Below are 21,019 nucleotides of genomic sequence, written 5' to 3'. Positions count from 1 at the left end.
ATAAAATACTATCTCACCTTATTGTCAATGGGAAACATGGTTTCACAGGCAGCTGTTTTGCTGCTGGGAAGTAATCAATCAGATATTGATAGATTGATATTTACTGATTTACTGGAACTCTATCCCAGAATCCCTCCATAGGGAACACTCACCCACTCTCTTTAAAGGAACAGTAACACCAAAAAATTAAAGAGTTTTAAAGTAAAAGAAATATAATGTACTGTTGCCTTGCATTGGTAAAAGTTGTGTGTTTGCTACAGTATCTCTACTATAGTTTATATAAATAAGCTGCTGTGTAGCCACGGGGACAGCCATTCAAGCTGGAAAAAAGGAGAAAAGGCACAGGTTACATAGCAGATAACGGATAAGCTCTGTGGAATACAATAGTGTTATCTGCTATGTGCCTGTGCCTTTTCTCCTTTGAATGGCTGCCCCCATGGCTACACAACTGCATTCTTTATATAAACCATAGTAGTGTTTCTGAGGCAAACACACCAGTTGTACCACTGCAGGGCAGCAGTACATTATATTGGAATTTCTTTTATACACTTGAATTTTTTGGTGTTACTGTTCCTTTAAGAAAAAGCTCAGCTGTTACCTTCTGGAGCACTAAAACAATATTTTGCCCAGTCCTGCGCTAAAGGGCAAATGCCCATACCTGGTGCACTCTTACCTTCCAGTTTGTGCCTGTATGTTACCCAACCACTTAGATTGTAAGCTCTACGGGGCAGGGACCTCCTTCCTACTGTGTCTCATACCACATGGCACTTACTCCCTGTACATTTATACTTATTTATTGTATTTATTATAACACTTGTCCTCCCTGTGTGTAATTTTGTATTCTGTAAGACTGTACAGCGCTGCGTACCCTTGTGGGTAAATACTTGTAGAAAACACAAAACAAAAACATTAGCTCTTTGCAGGGGTTTATAAAGTAAATTCTGGATAATGTAATAATGAAGACTTTTATTAGACTAATGATCAATAGAAAGGCATTCTATTTTAGGGAGCTCTATCTATAATTCATTATACCCAAAGTAATACTGAGTATGTGAACATAGAACGACTTGTGATTCACTGTAATCATTGCATTCATATTTCATAATAGTCATTAGTTTGCTTGATATGCCAAGAGCTGTCTGGGTCTGGCCTGAGGGGCCTTGATGACAACATTCTTCAGCAGAATTACTTTGACAAAGTTCCAGATTTTCCCCTCCACTTCTTTACTTTTTCTTCCACTTCAAGACAGCAGAGCTCTTTCATCCCAGCCCAAAGTAACGTACGCAACTAAACATATCCTACCTACATAGGCTGTAAAAGTAATTATTGCTTGTGCTTTAAGCCTGGGCCAGACAGAAAACCTTCTCTCAGGGACATAAACCTTTGATAATAGTGAAATTAAACCATGGGTTACCCTAAATGATGTTGGACTACAACATATTATGAAGGGTTAAAGCATGATGGATGCTGTAGTCACTGTCAGAGGACCCTATGAGCACAAGAGGGGCCTTTCTGTATAATGTTTAACATAACTATAACGCATACCATATATACTCATGTATAAGCCGATCCAAATATAAGCCGAGGTACCTAATTTTACCTAAGAAAACTGGAAAAACTTATTGACTTGAGTATAAGCCTAGGGTGGGAAATGCAGCCGCTACTGCTAAGTTTCAATAATGAAAATAAATACCAATAAAATTACATTAATTGAGGCATCAGTGGGGTATATGTTTAAAAATATTTATTTAAAAGAAAACCAGTAAACTAGCTCTGTAAGTGGAGAAGAGGGTCAACAAAAACAACAGGCACTGGAGAGTCTGGTTGTGGGTGGCCTAATTTGCACACAAATGAGAGAGGGTGCTAGTCTAGAGGGACCTATGGCACCCGACTCGAGTATAAGCCGAGGGTGACTTTTTCAGCACATTTTGGGTGCTGAAAAACTAGGCTTATACTCGAGTATATACAGTATATAATTTATAAAAACAGTTGGATATTTCAGGATCTAAGTCCTATGATTCTTTTTTCACATCCAGTATGCATGACTGGGGTAAGTAAGAGCAGCTCAAGTACTGGATAGGTGGTGCTGCAGTAAGTACTGGGGGCAGTGTGATGCACTGCAGGGCAATCTATGATAAAATACAGTAGCCAGTAGAAAACTGTAAAACTAGGTTGTTGCTAAAAAAAGAATTCTGTTTTGCAAATACATTGGAGTGGTCATTTTCAGATACTCAAGGGAAGAGTTGGGCTGTACAAAGTCCCACAATACCCTTGGGTTTTCCAGATTCACAAGATACCTGTAACGGATGTGGAGGGCTGCACGCACTAAGGAGCTAAGTAAGATAGATGCAGTGGTTGTTGGGGGGGGGGGGCTAAGGATCAAGGAACAGTCAGAATGTTTGGAGGTTATTTGCTAAATAGAGGGCAGGGTGCAAAGTGCAAAAATGGTGAAATTTGTATTATGCATTTTAATTCTAAACCTTACAAGAACCAAACATAGAGTAGCTTCAATTTCCCTGTTTGCTATTTTTATATCAAGAAATATCAAAAACCATAGGTCTTCCCTGATTACAATAGGCAAAAAGTAACTCCAGCACAGGCCCTATTCACTGAACTCACGTTAAACAAGAAGGGTATACTGTATACTGCCCATGTAATATTCAGTTATTGCTTTCAGGAGATATTTTAATATAGGAATACCACTTCTCACTATCTTGCTGGTTATAGATTTTTTCATTGCTGCAAATCACAAGAAAATAGCGAGAGTTCCATTGGTTTTTACTAACTGATTCTGCAAATACTGCAAACTGGTTATTCATAGAAGCAGTTCTACTACTAAGCTCCTTTCAGTACCTCCAGCCATATGCATACGAAGGATAAAATGTCTTATCTGTACTTGTTTCACTGGTTTGCTAAGAAACAAAGCACATTTACCACGACCTTCAATTCTAAACATCAAAAATGATGGTGGTAAGAGCATGATGTTTAAAGTAAAACTATACCCCTGGACCATGTAGGTCTCTATAAAATATATTGCATAAAACAGTTCATATCTAAAACCCTTTTTCATGTTAATAAACCATTTTCATAAAAAATAGTAACATGTGGCGTTAGGGAAATCCTAAATACAAAATTGCCATTTTAAGTACTAAGCCCCACCCCCCTAAGATCATACAAACAAACCAAGGCCACACAAACACGTTAGGTCACATCCGCCAATTAATGGGCAAAGTTCTGTCTGTTACTCTCGCACTACTTCCTGTTACAGTTAGAGCTGCATTACTTCCTGTCAGGTGATCTCTGAGGAAGCACACAGCCCATCACAAAATGGCGGCTCAAGGTAAAAGATGTAAAAGGGAAATAATTACTAATACCGATATATATATATTTCAGTTTGGTAAGGTTTTTTAATAGGCCACTTAATATGATCATAACAATCTGTTGGCAAAGTATTCAGTCTGGGGGTATAGTTTTCCTTTAATTGGACGAACCTATAAAAGGACCCTCACAATACACTGCTCTCTAAAGGCAGATATACAGGAAGCAAAATGAATGCTGACAGAGAGACAGCCCATCCCCACAGGAAGGATCCTATATTAACATATCAGAAGTCACTATAATGTTCTGTTACTATATAAAGCACAAGGTCACAGACAACAGATATATTCTTATATATCTTAATAAGGATCGTCCCTATAGTTCCAAACTATACAATTAGAACAATAACACAATTACAAATAGTAATAATACATTATGATATTACATTATTATATTATTTTGATATTTTTGTGCAAATTATTTACTTTACAAATGACTTCAAGCTTTGGTCCCAGCAAGCTACTGCCAGTGAAAATGCAGCCTTCATTCCAGATGCACCATGGGAATTGTAGTCTTTCAGTTACTGCACTGGAAACTCCAGGGATGGATTAAATGGGTGAGCTGGTGTTTTATAAGGCATAATACTGCGGCTGTCGTAGAAGAGCTCAGATAAGCATTCTGTTTTGTCAATTTGCACTCCTAAGGGAGCATGAAAAGCCTTGGTGCTGCTTTACTGTCAGATAATATATACTATTTGAGTAGTGTAGAATATATTAGGCATAGTGCTTATTTGTTTTTAATTGTGGGTAATTCAACTGAGTGCTGAGCTTGGACTGTTCCTGCCAATTAGTACTGTATGTGAAACCCCCCGACTTCAAAATAATTCCGATCTGCATTGTTAGGACTGTGTTTGAATGAGCATCAAGGTCACTAACAATCAGGCTCATATACAAGAATGGGACATTTCATACCTTGGACCAAATGAACTTACATGCTGCGCCCCAAGATGTTTAAATATGGGCTGCTGATAATTGTTCTGACACAAGAATACAGGAGCTGTAACTATAATTACGCATCTTCTGCAATGCCAGATATTCATGGAATACCATTTTGATGTATCTCACATTGTCCTGCTTAATACATGGGAATACATATCATTTTATCATATATAGACTATCAATGAAACGTATGGGGTAGGCCTGCTAAGAAAGTTACATTTGTGGCTCTGTTAAGCTGATCATGCCCTCAATGACATCAAACAATGCCCCTAAGGCTGATGGTTCATGCCCCTGTGGGGTTATTGTTAGGGACTTATAACAAGAAATATAAGAAAATGTAAGAAAAATATAAGAAATATAGGAAATTCTGGAGCCATAGCATAATTATATTTTCGAATAAGGCATCTTTCAGAAACATATATTGAATATAATGAGTAGACAGTGTCCCACAGTGCCCCAATACCTCCTGGGACCACCAGCAGACGAAGGTCTGCTTCTTCCATAGCTATGCACTTGTGGAGGGGGCTATAGAAGAGTGCATACAGAAGGCTACATTGGAATATGCAGATCTGGCCTGGTAGTGTGGTCCATTTCCACCATACTGTCTGACAATCTAGGCATGCATTGCACCTGAGGAGAAGCAGTTACAATAGACCACCCTGAAGTGTCAGACTGGCCCACAGGGATACCAGGGAAATTCCCAGTAGGCCAAGGTGTCAGTGGGCCCTCCTACTTGTAGCCATTTGGCCTAATTTATTTTTCTATGGGAACAAAGCAACTAAATATATAGAAGAATAGATAATATAGTATGTAGAGATAAAAAAACTAGAAAAATATAGAGACTAAGTAAGAAGTGGATGGAAACTAGTTGGAGAGTGGACCCATTCTCTAAGGTAGTGTTCCCCAACCAGTGACTCGTGAGCAACATGTCGCTCCCCACCCCTTGGATGTTGCTCCCAGTGGCCTCAAAGCAGGTGCTCATTTTTGTATTTCTGGTAAGGAGGCAAGTTTTGGTTACATAAAAACCAAGTATAATGCCAAACAGAGCCTTCTGTAGGCTGCCAGTCCACATAGGGGCTATTAAGTAGCCAATTATAGCTCTTATTGGCACCCCAATGAACTTTTTTCCATGCTTGTGTTGCTCCCCAACACTCTTTCCATTTGAATGTGGGTATAAAAGGTTGGGGATCCCCGGTCTAAGGTTTTCTGGTGGTTCCCTGGCACCCCAGTCTGACACTACCACCCTGTGAATCATTCAGTTCTCATACAGTCTTTTTAATTGCCTTTAGTGCAAGGATTGGGCACTGTCAATTAGGGTATTGGGAGGAGCATTTCAATACTGCAAGCTATGGGTGACAAAAAACACAAACAACTATACCATCAATTATTTACAATAAACAAATAGAAAGAGAAAAATAAAGCCATTGTATCACTTTCCAGGGAAATGAAAGTAAAAAATCACTGGAGGTGCTAATTCCTTAGGTAGCCTGCAATGACCTTTTATGTTTTGGTGCTTTTTGTGCAGAACACAGCTCCTCCATGGGGTTTTTCCCCTGTTCCCAGGTTTCCTGGGGTTGAGGGTCAGTGATTTTAATTTACTAACTAATTAACACTAGCCAGTGTGTAGCACTTTCATTCTCCTCTAACCTTTTTAGTGCCATAGGACGTAGATTCTACGTCCTAGGTACCAAGGGACCAAAGTGCCATAGAACGTAGAATCTACGTCCTACAGCACTAACGGGTTTACAAGCGCTGCGCTCGCTTTTAAAGCAGCGCAGCGCTTGTAAAGCCTGCACAACCCCCTAGGCAACGAGCATAAGAGGTCATACTTACCGATCCGGGTCCCCCAGCGCCGCCGATCCGGGTCCTCAGCCAATGACAGCAGTGGACACGCATTGATGACGTGTCCACTGCTGTCCCTTTAATTGTCGCCGCCCCCGCCGTCGCCTCTTCACTCTGCTGCCACGTGAGACTGCTGGAGCCCCCCTGCTGCCTTCCTGCTGCCTTCCTGCCAGATTGGTCGCCCTGATCGCCTGCCTGCATTGTGTAAGCTGAACTACAACTCTCTAACCACTGTTTATTTTGCTTATTTCTATCTCAACTGTCTAAAATTTTTTTTTTTTTTTTTTTCTATTTCTTCTTCTATCTTTGTCATTATTACACTTTTGTACACATACACACTTATTTACAACTTTCCCAAGCACACACAGACACTTACACACACACTTACACTTACACTTTTTTTTTTTTTTTTTTTTTTTTTTTTTCTTTCTTTCTTTTCTTTTCTTTCTTTCTTTGCTTTCTCTGGCAGTCTTTTTTTTTTACTAAAACTTTATTTCTGATCTTGCTCTATAATTATCTGATTTATTTGGTTGCATTTTAGTGTTTTTTTTGCATTTTCATAATTGATTTCTGTTTTTGAATTATTCTATTGCACTATAACTTTTGTATTGCTATTGGGTGCTGAATTTGCAGTGACGTTGGTGGATCCAGGGCTCTGACCACCGATTTCATTGCAATAATTGTTCTTCTGTTGGTTTGAGCGGTTTTTATTTGAATTTACTGATTTTATGGTGTTTTATCTTTGCATTGTTCTTTATTGTGTATTTAGTGCCCTAAAAAGGTTGCTTTTGCAGTGACATTGGTGGATCCAGGGCTCTGATCACCGATTTCATTGCAATTATTGTTCTTTGATTGCTTTTAGTGGTTTTATTCCATTTTAACTTCATTTGATTTCAGTTGTTCTAGAAAGGTCCAGAGGTGCTAAGATTGTTCTGGTAGTTTCTATTGCCAAGGGTTAGGCTGATGCCACACATGGCGTAGGGCTGATTTTTTCAGCAAGTGGAAAAACGCTTGCCGAAAATTCAGCCCTACGCCTGCTACTTGTGCCTGCACCCGAATCAATGGAATACGCTCGGGTGCAGGCACATGTAGCCGATATACGCATGAAAACGCGAGACTTTGCATTCTCACGCGTTTTCATGCGTATATCGGCTACATGTGCCTGCACCCGAGCGTATTCCATTCATTCGGGTGCAGGCAAAAAAAAAGGGGTGCATAGAGTGCAGCCCCAATATTATGCATTTTCAGGTTTGGCGGCCATGTACTTATGTGCATATGGGGTATCGTTTTATTCAGGGGAACTTGCAGATTTATGGTTAGTAAGTTTTTGGTAGTTGCCATGGAGATTTTGGGGAGAAATCTAGGTTTGTATCTGGTTTTTCCTTGATTTCTGACCAAAGCGTGACTTCTGCAAGGGACTGCGGCCACAATTTTCCATGTAGAAAGAGAAGAGTGGTGTCTCTGAATAGCTGAAGGTGTGCACTTTTTGGAAATATATAGTTTGCGGGGGTTATTTCACAGGTATGGGGGTGTTTAGACTAAATAACTGCAGGTAGAGCAAAGCCCCCCGTTATGCATTGCCCCTGTTAGGGGGCATTTGGTGGCCACGTCTTTATGTGCACCCATACATATGGGGTATCGTTTTATTCAGGGGAACTTGCAAATTGAGGTTTAGTAAGTTTTTGGTAGTTGCCATGGAGATTTTGGGGAGAAATCTAGGTTTTTTATCTGGTTTTTCCTTGATTTCTGACCAAAATCTAGGTTTGTATCTGGTTTTTCCTTGATTTCTGACCAAAGCGCTGACTTCTGCAAGGGACTGCGGCCACAATTTTCCATGTAGAAAGAGAAGAGTGGTGTCTCTGAATAGCTGAAGGTGTGCACTTTTCGTAAATATATAGATTGTGGGGGTTATTTCACAGGTAGGGGGGGTTAACACTGAAAAACTGCAGGTAGTGCACATAGAGCGCAGCCCCCAAAATTTCAACTGAAATTGCCCTTATGCATTGCCCCTGTTTTGGGGCATTTGGTGGCCACGTCTTTATGTGCACCCATACATATGGGGTATCGTTTTATTCAGGGGAACTTGCAAATTGAGGTTTAGTAAGTTTTTGGTAGTTGCCATGGAGATTTTGGGGAGAAATCTAGGTTTTTTATCTGGTTTTTCCTTGATTTCTGACCAATGCGCTGACTTCTGCAAGGGACTGCGGCCACAATTTTCCATGTAGAAAGAGAAGAGTGGTGTCTCTGAATAGCTGAAGGTGTGCACTTTTCGTAAATATATGATTGTGGGGGTTATTTCACAGGTAGGGGGGGTTAACACTGAAAAACTGCAGGTAGAGCAAAGCCCCCCCTTATGCATTGCCCCTGTTTGGGGGCATTTGGTGGCCACGTCTTTATGTGCACCCATACATATGGGGTATCGTTTTATTCAGGGGAACTTGCAAATTGAGGTTTAGTAAGTTTTTGGTAGTTGCCATGGAGATTTTGGGGAGAAATCTAGGTTTTTTTATCTGGTTTTTCCTTGATTTCTGACCAAAATCTAGGTTTGTATCTGGTTTTTCCTTGATTTCTGACCAAAGCGCTGACTTCTGCAAGGGACTGCGGCCACAATTTTCCATGTAGAAAGAGAAGAGTGGTGTCTCTGAATAGCTGAAGGTGTGCACTTTTTGGAAATATATAGTTTGCGGGGGTTATTTCACAGGTATGGGGGTGTTTAGACTAAATAACTGCAGGTAGAGCAAAGCCCCCCGTTATGCATTGCCCCTGTTAGGGGGCATTTGGTGGCCACGTCTTTATGTGCACCCATACATATGGGGTATCGTTTTATTCAGGGGAACTTGCAAATTGAGGTTTAGTAAGTTTTTGGTAGTTGCCATGGAGATTTTGGGGAGAAATCTAGGTTTTTTTATCTGGTTTTTCCTTGATTTCTGACCAAAATCTAGGTTTGTATCTGGTTTTTCCTTGATTTCTGACCAAAGCGCTGACTTCTGCAAGGGACTGCGGCCACAATTTTCCATGTAGAAAGAGAAGAGTGGTGTCTCTGAATAGCTGAAGGTGTGCACTTTTCGTAAATATATAGATTGTGGGGGTTATTTCACAGGTAGGGGGGGTTAACACTGAAAAACTGCAGGTAGTGCACATAGAGCGCAACCCCCAAAATTTCAACTGAAATTGCCCTTATGCATTGCCCCTGTTTTGGGGCATTTGGTGGCCACGTCTTTATGTGCACCCATACATATGGGGTATCGTTTTATTCAGGGGAACTTGCAGATTAATGGTTAGTAAGTTTTTGGTAGTTGCCATGGAGATTTTGGGGAGAAATCTAGGTTTGTATCTGGTTTTTCCTTGATTTCTGACCAAAGCGCTGACTTCTGCAAGGGACTGTGGCCACAATTTTCCATGTAGAAAGAGAAGAGTGGTGTCTCTGAATAGCTGAAGGTGTGCACTTTTTGGAAATATATAGTTTGTGGGGGTTATTTCACAGGTATGGGGGTGTTTAGACTAAATAACTGCAGGTAGAGCACAGCCCCCCCCTTATGCATTGCCCCTGTTTGGGGGCATTTGGTGGACACGTCTTTATGTGTACCCATACATATGGGGTATCGTTTTATTCAGGGGAACTTGCAGATTGATGTTTAGTAAGTTTTTGGTAGTTGCCATGGAGATTTTGGGGAGAAATCTAGGTTTGTATCTGGTTTTTCCTTGATTTCTGAACGATGCGCTTACTTCTGCAAGGGACTGCGGCCACAATTTTCCATGTAGAAAGAGGAGAGTGGTGTCTCTGAATAGCTGAAGGTGTGCACTTTTCAGAAATATATAGTTTGTGGGGGTTATTTTACAGGTAGGGGGGGTTAACACTGAAAAACTGCAGGAAGTGCACATAGAGCACAGCCCCCAAAATTTCAACTGAAATTGCCCTTATGCATTGCCCCTGTTTTGGGGCATTTGGTGGCCACGTCTTTATGTGTACCCATACATATGGGGTATCGTTTTATTCAGGGGAACTTGCAGATTGATGTTTAGTAAGTTTTTGGTAGTTGCCATGGAGATTTTGGGGAGAAATCTAGGTTTGTATCTGGTTTTTCCTTGATTTCTGACCAATGCGCTGACTTCTGCAAGGGACTGTGGCCACAATTTTCCATGTAGAAAGAGAAGAGTGGTGTCTCTGAATAGCTGAAGGTGTGCACTTTTTGGAAATATATAGTTTGCGGGGGTTATTTTACAGGTAGGGGGGGTTAACACTGAAAAACTGCAGGAAGTGCACATAGAGCGCAGCCCCCAAAATTTCAACTGAAATTGCCCTTATGCATTGCCCCTGTTTTGGGGCATTTGGTGGCCACGTCTTTATGTGTACCCATACATATGGGGTATCGTTTTATTCAGGGGAACTTGCAGATTGATGTTTAGTAAGTTTTTGGTAGTTGCCATGGAGATTTTGGGGAGAAATCTAGGTTTGTGTCTGTTTTTTCCTTGATTTCTGACCAATGCGCTGACTTCTGCAAGGGACTGCGGCCACAATTTTCCATGTAGAAAGAGGAGAGTGGTGTCTCTGAATAGCTGAAGGTGTGCACTTTTCAGAAATATATAGTTTGTGGGGGTTATTTTACAGGTAGGGGGGGTTAACACTGAAAAACTGCAGGAAGTGCACATAGAGCGCAGCCCCCAAAATTTCAACTGAAATTGCCCTTATGCATTGCCCCTGTTTTGGGGCATTTGGTGGCCACGTCTTTATGTGTACCCATACATATGGGGTATCGTTTTATTCAGGGGAACTTGCAGATTGATGTTTAGTAAGTTTTTGGTAGTTGCCATGGAGATTTTGGGGAGAAATCTAGGTTTGTGTCTGTTTTTTCCTTGATTTCTGACCAATGCGCTGACTTCTGCAAGGGACTGCGGCCACAATTTTCCATGTAGAAAGAGGAGAGTGGTGTCTCTGAATAGCTGAAGGTGTGCACTTTTCAGAAATATATAGTTTGTGGGGGTTATTTTACAGGTAGGGGGGGGTTAACACTGAAAAACTGCAGGAAGTGCACATAGAGCGCAGCCCCCAAAATTTCAACTGAAATTGCCCTTATGCATTGCCCCTGTTTTGGGGCATTTGGTGGCCACGTCTTTATGTGTACCCATACATATGGGGTATCGTTTTATTCAGGGGAACTTGCAGATTGATGTTTAGTAAGTTTTTGGTAGTTGCCATGGAGATTTTGGGGAGAAATCTAGGTTTGTATCTGGTTTTTCCTTGATTTCTGACCAATGCGCTGACTTCTGCAAGGGACTGCGGCCACAATTTTCCATGTAGAAAGAGGAGAGTGGTGTCTCTGAATAGCTGAAGGTGTACACTTTTCAGAAATATATAGTTTGTGGGGGTTATTTTACAGGTAGGGGGGGTTAACACTGAAAAACTGCAGGAAGTGCACATAGAGCGCAGCCCCCAAAATATCAACTGAAATTGCCCTTATGCATTGCCCCTGTTTTGGGGCATTTGGTGGCCACGTCTTTATGTGCACCCATACATATGGGGTATTGTTTTATTCAGGGGAACTTGCAGATTGATGTTTAGTAAGTTTTTGGTAGTTGCCATGGAGATTTTGGGGAGAAATCTAGGTTTTTTATCAGTTTTTTCCTCGATTTCTGACCAAAGCGCTGACTTCTGCAAGGGACTGCGGCCACAATTTTCTATGTAGAAAGAGAAGAGTGGTGTCTCTGAATAGCTGAAGGTGTGCACTTTTCAGAAATATATAGTTTGTGGGGGTTATTTCACAAGTAGGGGGGGTTAACACTGAAAAACTGCAGGTAGTGCACATAGAGCACAGCACCCACATTTTTAGCTGTAATTGCCCTTGTGCATTGCCCCTGCTTTGGAGTGTTTGGTGCCCATGTCTTTATGTGCACCCATACATATGGGGCATCATTTTATTCAGTAGAAATTTGTCTTTCAAATTTGCCTTTGTTAGAAAATTTTTATGATATTTTTTTTTGTCAAATCCACATTTGATCATGCGTCCAAGTTTACGTTTTAGAAAAAAAAAAAAATGTCAAAAAAACTTCCAAATTTCACAATGCACTGACAAAAGGTATTTGGCTTTTTAGTGAAAACTACATTGCACCTAGAAACCTGAAGGTCTGTAGTTTCTAAAGATACCAAACATGAGGGGATATTTTAGATTTACATATAAGTTATGCTGCATCAACTGTTACAAGCGCTTTTCCGCTTTGTTCTGGTGTGATATTGTACTAAGTATTGCTTTAGTTTGGGGGTTACTTCTGGACAGGAACTGTGGGGTACCACCACATATTTGGTATCGTTGGACTTGGGAGTATCAGGGCTTTTACAAACAACAAAAAAAAGTTTGTAAAATTAACTTTTCTATGGAAAAAAAACTCAAAATATACAGAAATTTTTCATAATTTTATTTTTTTTTTACATAATTCACCCAAAATACACATCATATCTCCAGAAAAGTTATAAAATTTGGTATGTATGTCGAAGCCCAATTAGTGACGAAAAAAACGATATATAATTTCCCTAGTTTCATGGAGGTTTTCCTACCAAAAAACATTGTTAAAGTGAATGAGTACAAAATGCTTAAAAAACGTCTGGCACTGGGGGGAACCGAAATGACGAATTCGGCTGGCACTTAAAGGGTTAAACCTTTAGTAGTAAATGTAGCTAGAGGTGACATTCATTTCACTGAAGATAAACAGTACATTATAATTTGCTATGGCGTTGGTGTAAAGCAGTGTTTTTCAACCTTTTTTGGGCAAAGGCACACTTGTTTCATGAAAAAAATCACGAGGCACACCACCATTAGAAAGTGTTAAAAAATTTAACTCTGTGCCCAGCAGCAGTGCCCCCCTAGTACACTGGTGCCCAGCAGCAGTGCCCCCCTAGTACATTTATTCCAAGAGCAGTGCCCCCCTAGTACATTGGTGCCCAGCAGCAGTGCCCCCCCTAGTACATTGGTGCCAAGAGCAGTGCCCCCCTAGTATATTGGTGCCCAGCAGCAGTGCCCCCTAGTACATTGGTGCCAAGAGCAGTGCCCCCCTAGTATATTGGTGCCCAGCAGCAGTGCCCCCTAGTACATTGGTGCCAAGAGCAGTGCCCCCCTAGTACATTGGTGCCCAGCAGCAGTGCCCCCCAGTACATTGGTGCCAAGAGCAGTGCCCCCCTAGTACATTGGTGCCCAGCAGCAGTGCCCCCCTAGTACATTGGTGCCAAGAGCAGTGCCCCCCTAGTACATTGGTGCCCAGCAGCAGTGCCCCCTAGTACATTGGTGCCAAGAGCAGTGCCCCCCTAGTACATTGGTGCCCAGCAGCAGTGCCCCCCAGTACATTGGTGCCAAGAGCCAGCCCCCCTAGTACATTGGTGCCCAGCAGCAGTGCCCCCATAAGTCAGTGTGCCCTGTGGCCCCCCTAATACATTGGTGCCCAGCAGCATTTTACTCTTCGGCGGCATCAGCAGCATCTTCCCCTCACGCGCGCCGCCTCTGCACTTCTGCCTACACGCGACCGCACACAGGCCCTTTTATAACGTTGCGCCCCGTGCGTACTGACGTCACCCGTACACACGGGGCGCAACCAATGACAGGGCCCGGATTTTTTTTTTAAAGTAAAAATTGCGGCCCTGCCTACGGCACACCAGGCAACATCTCGCGGCACAACAGCGGTTGAAAAACGCTGGTGTAAAGAATACAGAAGAAATAATCCCTACAGACTAAACACATACACACTAAATAAATTCTAGTGACATTTTTCACTATGATTTATCTTACCTGGGTAACCTTTTCAGTGACGTTGTGAGTTCGTTCTTTGACCTTGGGTGCTATAATCGTTTTCTCGGAAGAAGGAGGGGATGAAGCCTTTTTTTCATTTTTTACGTCTGAAAAGTTTAATGTAAGTTGGGGTATTTTGTTGATGGTGCTGTATTTGTTCAGGTTTGAGTCTGAAGTTGATCCCAGGAGGCTGGATTTGATATGGTTAAATGGGCCTGAAAGTAGGTCAGAGAAACAGGTGATCAATACAAGCTTGAAAATGCAGTAAAGAATAACACCGAATGAGAATTGTAGCCCTTAAGAAGGTGGATTGCTTAGCTCTTGGGTGGAAACAATGAATAAGCATTAATATGTCTTTCATTCTGACACTTTATTCTCAGCTACCCAGTCAACATTACACTACTACTCATAATTCCACTTATATTTTCTTTCTTTCTATCAGGTACCTCCCACATATATCCACCCAAACATGCGGCCTTTAATCTCAGAGATTTTCAAACTTTGGGTTGCCCCACTAGGTGGGGTTTAAAACAGAGGTGGTAGAGGCTTAGTGTGAAGGCCAGTTAGGGTGAAAATTGAGGAAAACAGTTATTTGTTCTCCTTCATACACCTAAAAGTCCAGTTTGAAGGTCAGTTTAGGTGACAAGGGGAGCCCAGGCCAAAGGTTGGACCTTCAATGGCAGCTTTAGCTGTAAAACTCTGCTATAGAAGGAGACATTTATGTCAGGAAAAACATATACTACCATCCATAACAGTAATGAAGTACTGCAGTTTTACTTTAATTACACACTAATCAAACTAAAAATATTCTACCAACCTTGTTGTAGGGGTACAGTAGGGTCCAACACTCTACTTACAATGTAATCAATACTGCACATATACTGTATGTCAATATGAACATCAATTATGGTGTATCCATTGCATAAAGGCATCATACAGAGCTAGAAGAACCATTGCTCCCATGGGATAGAACCAACTCACCAGTTATACCAAATCTGTGGGGAAATTGGTGGCTCTTTAACACTACTAGGGTTATTTCAGACGTACAATTTGGATACAAAAAGTCAATAAATAGGTGAAGATTCATGCTACATATGAAATATGTTTCAGACTTTTTTTTTTTTTTAGCACAAATGATCCAGGAGCAATGTAGTCTGAATTAGTACTGAATTCATTTCAAATTAGTATCTGAATTAGTATTTGGTAACATAGTAAGGAAAAATGCTTTAGAATCACAAATATTTAAACTGATTTCTCCAAAATGCACACAGAACTGCCCAATGTTTGAAATGTGAATTAAGGGACAGATTCCTTATGCTGTGCAAAAAATGGCGTCAAAATTCAGCACACATCGCCAGAATTCTCAGTGTAAAAACCAACAGAAAATCAGTGTAATTTTTTTACACATTTTTTCTTCTGCCGGAACATACGGAAAATAACGGCGTAAAATTTGGCATTCGGATGGAAAACGTATCCATTTTTTTTACACAGCTTTTTACACTGTTTTTTTTGGCGAATTTAATTTACACAGCATAATAAATAGGCCCCTTAGTGTGTTCTGAATCAGATCTAAAGAAGCAGAAAAGTAAAACTGTAAAGCTCATTATGTGTTGGACATACTCTTACCCAAGCAACAGGCACATAGAATGCAACATCCTTCCATATTTTAAATATATCTGTATAGGATAGACCCCAAGGGCAACACTGATAAAGCAACTTTATGATAGCCTCAAGGAACAACGTTCTCAAATACATAGTAAGTTAGGTTGAAAAAACATACGTCCATCACGTTCAACCATAATGCCTATATATAACCTGCCTAACTGCTAGCTGATCATGAGGAAGGCAAAAAACCCCACCTGAAGCCTCTCTAATTTGCCGCAGAGGGGAAAAAATTCCTTTCTGACTCAGAGATGGCAATCAACTTGTACCAAGAGCTATCTCCCATAACCCTGTATTCCCTCACTTGTACTGAGAGCTATCTCCCATAACCCTGTATTCCCTCACTTGTACTGAGAGCTATCTCCCATACCCCTGTATTCCCTCACTTGTACTGAGAGTTATCTCCCATAACCCTGTATTCCCTCACTTGTACTGAGAGCTATCTCCCCTACCCTGTATTCCCTCACTTGTACTGAGGGCTATCTCCCCTACCCTGTATTCCCTCACTTGTACTGAGAGCTATCTCCCATAACCCTGTATTCCCTCACTTGTACTGAGAGCTATCCCCCCTACCCCTGTATTCCCTCACTTGTACTGAGAGCTATCCCCCCTACCCCTGTATTCCCTCACTTGTACTGAGAGCTATCTCCCATACCCCTGTATTCCCTCACTTGTACTGAGAGCTATCTCCCATACCCCTGTATTCCCTCACTTGTACTGAGAGCTATCTCCCCTACCCCTGTATTCCCTCACTTGTACTGAGAGCTATCTCCCCTACCCCTGTATTCCCTCACTTGTACTGAGAGCTATCTCCCATAACCCTGTATTCCCTCACTTGTACTGAGAGCTATCTCCCATACCCCTGTATTCCCTCACTTGTACTGAGGGCTATCTCCCCTACCCTGTATTCCCTCACTTGTACTGAGAGCTATCTCCCATACCCCTGTATTCCCTCACTTGTACTGAGAGCTATCTCCCATACCCCTGTATTCCCTCACTTGTACTGAGAGCTATCTCCCATAACCCTGTATTCCCTCACTTGTACTGAGAGCTATCTCCCCTACCCCTGTATTCCCTCACTTGTACTGAGCGCTATCTCCCCTACCCCTGTATTCCCTCACTTGTACTGAGAGCTATCTCCCCTACCCCTGTATTCCCTCACTTGTACTGAGAGCTATCTCCCATAACCCTGTATTCCCTCACTTGTACTGAGAGCTATCTCCCCTACCCCTGTATTCCCTCACTTGTACTGAGAGCTATCTCCCATACCCCTGTATTCCCTCACTTGTACTGAGAGCTATCTCCCATAACCCTGTATTCCCTCACTTGTACTGAGAGCTATCTCCCATACCCCTGTATTCCCTCACTTGTACTGAGGGCTATCTCCCATACCCCTGTATTCCCTCACTTGTACTGAGAGCTATCTCCCATACCCCTGTATTCCCTCACTTGTACTGAGGGCTATCTCCCCTACCCCTGTATTCCATCACTTGTACTGAGAGCTATCTCCCATACCCCTGTATTCCCTCACTTGTACTGAGAGCTATCTCCCATACCCCTGTATTCCCTCAGTTGTACTGAGAGCTATCTCCCCTACCCCTGTATTCCCTCACTTGTACTGAGAGCTATCTCCCATAACCCTGTATTCCCTCACTTGTACTGAGAGCTATCTCCCATACCCCTGTATTCCCTCACTTGTACTGAGAGCTATCTCCCCTACCCCTGTATTCCCTCACTTGTACTGAGAGCTATCTCCCATACCCCTGTATTCCCTCACTTGTACTGAGAGCTATCTCCCATACCCCTGTATTCCCTCACTTGTACTGAGAGCTATCTCCCATACCCCTGTATTCCCTCACTTGTACTGAGAGCTATCTCCCATACCCCTGTATTCCCTCACTTGTACTGAGAGCTATCTCCCATACCCCTGTTTTCCCTCACTTGTACTGAGAGCTATCTCCCATACCCCTGTATTCCCTCACTTGTACTGAGAGCTATCTCCCATACCCCTGTATTCCCTCACTTGTACTGAGAGCTATCTCCCTACCCCTGTATTCCCTCACTTGTACTGAGAGCTATCTCCCTACCCCTGTATTCCCTCACTTGTACTGAGAGCTATCTCCCCTACCCCTGTATTCCCTCACTTGTACTGAGAGCTATCTCCCATACCCCTGTATTCCCTCACTTGTACTGAGAGCTATCTCCCCTACCCCTGTATTCCCTCACTTGTACTGAGAGCTATCTTCCCTACCCCTGTATTCCCTCACTTGTTCTGAGAGCTATCTCCCCTACCCCTGTATTCCCTCACTTGTTCTGAGAGCTATCTCCCCTACCCCTGTATTCCCTCACTTGTACTGAGAGCTATCTTCCCTACCCCTGTATTCCCTCACTTGTTCTGAGAGCTATCTCCCATACCCCTGTATTCCCTCACTTGTACTGAGAGCTATCTCCCATACCCCTGTATTCCCTCACTTGTACTGAGAGCTATTTCCCATAACCCTGTATTCCCTCACTTGTTCTGAGAGCTATCTCCCATACCCCTGTATTCCCTCACTTGTACTGAGAGCTATTTCCCATAACCCTGTATTCCCTCACTTGTACTGAGAGCTATCTCCCATACCCCTGTATTCCCTCACTTGTACTGAGAGCTATTTCCCATAACCCTGTATTCCCTCACTTGTACTGAGAGCTATCTCCCATACCCCTGTATTCCCTCACTTGTACTGAGAGCTATCTCCCATAACCCTGTATTCCCTCACTTGTACTGAGAGCTATCTCCCATACCCCTGTATTCCCTCACTTGTACTGAGAGCTATCTCCCATAACCCTGTATTCCCTCACTTGTACTGAGAGCTATCTCCCATACCCCTGTATTCCCTCACTTGTACTGAGAGCTATCTCCCATAACCCTGTATTCCCTCACTTGTACTGAGAGCTATCTCCCCTACCCCTGTATTCCCTCACTTGTACTGAGAGCTATCTCCCCTACCCCTGTATTCCCTCACTTGTACTGAGAGCTATCTTCCCTACCCCTGTATTCCCTCACTTGTACTGAGAGCTATCTCCCATACCCCTGTATTCCCTCACTTGTACTGAGAGCTATCTCCCCTACCCCTGTATTCCCTCACTTGTACTGAGAGCTATCTCCCCTACCCCTGTATTCCCTCACTTGTACTGAGAGCTATCTCCCATACCCCTGTATTCCCTCACTTGTACTGAGAGCTATCTCCCATACCCCTGTATTCCCTCACTTGTACTGAGAGCTATCTCCCATACCCCTGTATTCCCTCACTTGTACTGAGAGCTATCTCCCATACCCCTGTATTCCCTCACTTGTACTGAGAGCTATCTCCCCTACCCCTGTATTCCCTCACTTGTACTGAGAGCTATCTCCCATACCCCTGTATTCCCTCACTTGTACTAAGAGCTATCTCCCATACCCCTGTATTCCCTCACTTGTACTGAGAGCTATCTCCCATACCCCTGTATTCCCTCACTTGTACTGAGAGCTATCTCCCATACCCCTGTATTCCCTCACTTGTACTGAGAGCTATCTCCCCTACCCCTGTATTCCCTCACTTGTACTGAGAGCTATCCCCCATAACCCTGTATTCTCTCACTTGCTAAGAATCCATCCAGCCCCTTCTTAAAGCTATATAATGTATCAGCCAGTACAACTGATTCGGGGAGGGAATCCCACAACTTCACAGCTCTCACAGTAAAAAATCCTTTCCGAATATTTATAGGAACCTCCCTTCTTCTACTCTGATTCAAAACTAAAATAAAATGGACTCACCAAGCCCATAATTTGTGCTAAATAAAAAAATCGTCATAAAGCATTGCATTAGGATTCTATATTCATCTTTCATTTGCCCTTCTAATCCATGGGAGAATGAACTGTACACAATACCAATTTATAGATCGGCACAAGCTGAATCAACAGGGATTATTTCAGCCCAACATCTATAAGATCAAAATGAAACAAATTCCTTATTGGTTCTTAACTTGTAAACTAGAGAACCGTCTCTAAGAAATAGTGTCTGTGTGGTTAAATAAAGGCAAAAATTGAATTGTATTAATCACTGAATTATCATTAAATTGTAAAAGCAAGCAAAAAAACCAAACAAGGGTTTCTCCAATGTTCCCTGTGCCGCAGCTCTACACACATAAAGTCTGAGCCTCCCTATAATCTCTCCTTGTCTTTCTGATTCTTTTCTTCTAGGGCCCTTTCCTATAACTGATGCACATGTTTTCCTTATGGCTGTTCATGCGTTTTTAATACACAATTGATTGTTTTTGGAATATAATTCGGTGTTGCTGGTCTTTTTTGGATATATATATATATACAATAAATTACCACTTTTATTTAAGTCCTGTGAGTGCAGAATCTATCGTTATGGTCTATGTGATATCTGCTATACTGCACCCAGGCACATTGGCTTCAGAATTATACGTGAGTGCCTGTATTAGAATGTATTATATATATATATATATTTTTTTTTTTTCCTTCCCAGACTCTTTCCAGCTTTTAAATGGGGGTCACTGACCCCAGCAGCCCAAAAACTATTGCTCTTTGAGGCTAAAATTGTATTGAATTGTATAGTGTTACTCTTTGTTATTTATCTTTTAATTCAGTCCCCCTATTATTCTTGATCCAGTTTTTTCATTCAAACCAGGATAATTTGGACCATAGAAACCAGATAATTGCTAAAATTGCAAACTGCAGAGCTAAATAGCTAAATCATGAAAAACCCACAAATAATAAAATATGAATACCAAATGCACATTGTCTCAGAACAGCACTGACCCTCGTACTAAAAGTTAATTTAAAAGTGCACAACCCATTTTAATTGGCCTTTAAAATCAACACAATGTAGTTCACAAGGGCTGGAAAGTGCTACAGAAAAGCAGTCAACAGACTTATTTATAGATTGCCTGATTTGTGCTAGACAGATTTTTATAACATTTTATCCATTTTCTTACAGAAATACACAAATGTAAAACATATTCTGCCAGATATAAATATGTGTTTTGTCATGGAATTGATATCCTGTTTATCAAACAAGCAGTACAAGTACTGAGGATTAATTCTGCACTTGCAATAGATTTTCTGTTACATACAGAATGACAAATAAAGTGAGGCAATTCAGTTTTTTTCAATAAAAATAGTGTTAAAAAGTGTAAACAAAAAATCATAACGCAAAAAATGAATAAATACTATTTTCAACTAGGAAGTACTGACTCCAACATTTCTGAATTCACCCAAATGCTGAATTCTACTCAAAAAAGTACTGGTGAATATAAAAGTTAACAAAAAAAAGAAAAGAGGGCCAGGAAAAATCTAACAGTGTCATTGACTGGGGTGTCTACCTTTTTGCTACCCCCCCCCCCCCAGCGAATTATCCTTTACTTGTCCTTTAACTACTG

The 21,019-nt window shown here is 41.7% G+C and overlaps 1 protein-coding gene across 4 annotated transcripts in view; it reads right to left on the bottom strand.

Annotated features, from left to right (window-relative positions):
• The window catches only part of kcnh7 (potassium voltage-gated channel subfamily H member 7), a 235,827-nt gene that overhangs the window by 72,078 nt on the left and 142,730 nt on the right, over positions 1–21,019 (bottom strand). For all 4 annotated transcript variants that reach the window (XM_031893163.1, XM_031893164.1, XM_031893165.1 and 1 more), the window contains one exon: positions 13,931–14,145. In XM_031893163.1, coding sequence (XP_031749023.1) covers positions 13,931–14,145 — 215 coding nt within the window. The remainder of the gene's footprint in view (positions 1–13,930; positions 14,146–21,019) is intronic.

Source organism: Xenopus tropicalis, chromosome 9, assembly GCF_000004195.4.
Source record: "Xenopus tropicalis strain Nigerian chromosome 9, UCB_Xtro_10.0, whole genome shotgun sequence".
NCBI lineage: Eukaryota > Metazoa > Chordata > Amphibia > Anura > Pipidae > Xenopus > Xenopus tropicalis.
Note: the sequence above shows the minus strand (reverse complement) of the source record. Positions and strands in the feature narration are given on the sequence as shown.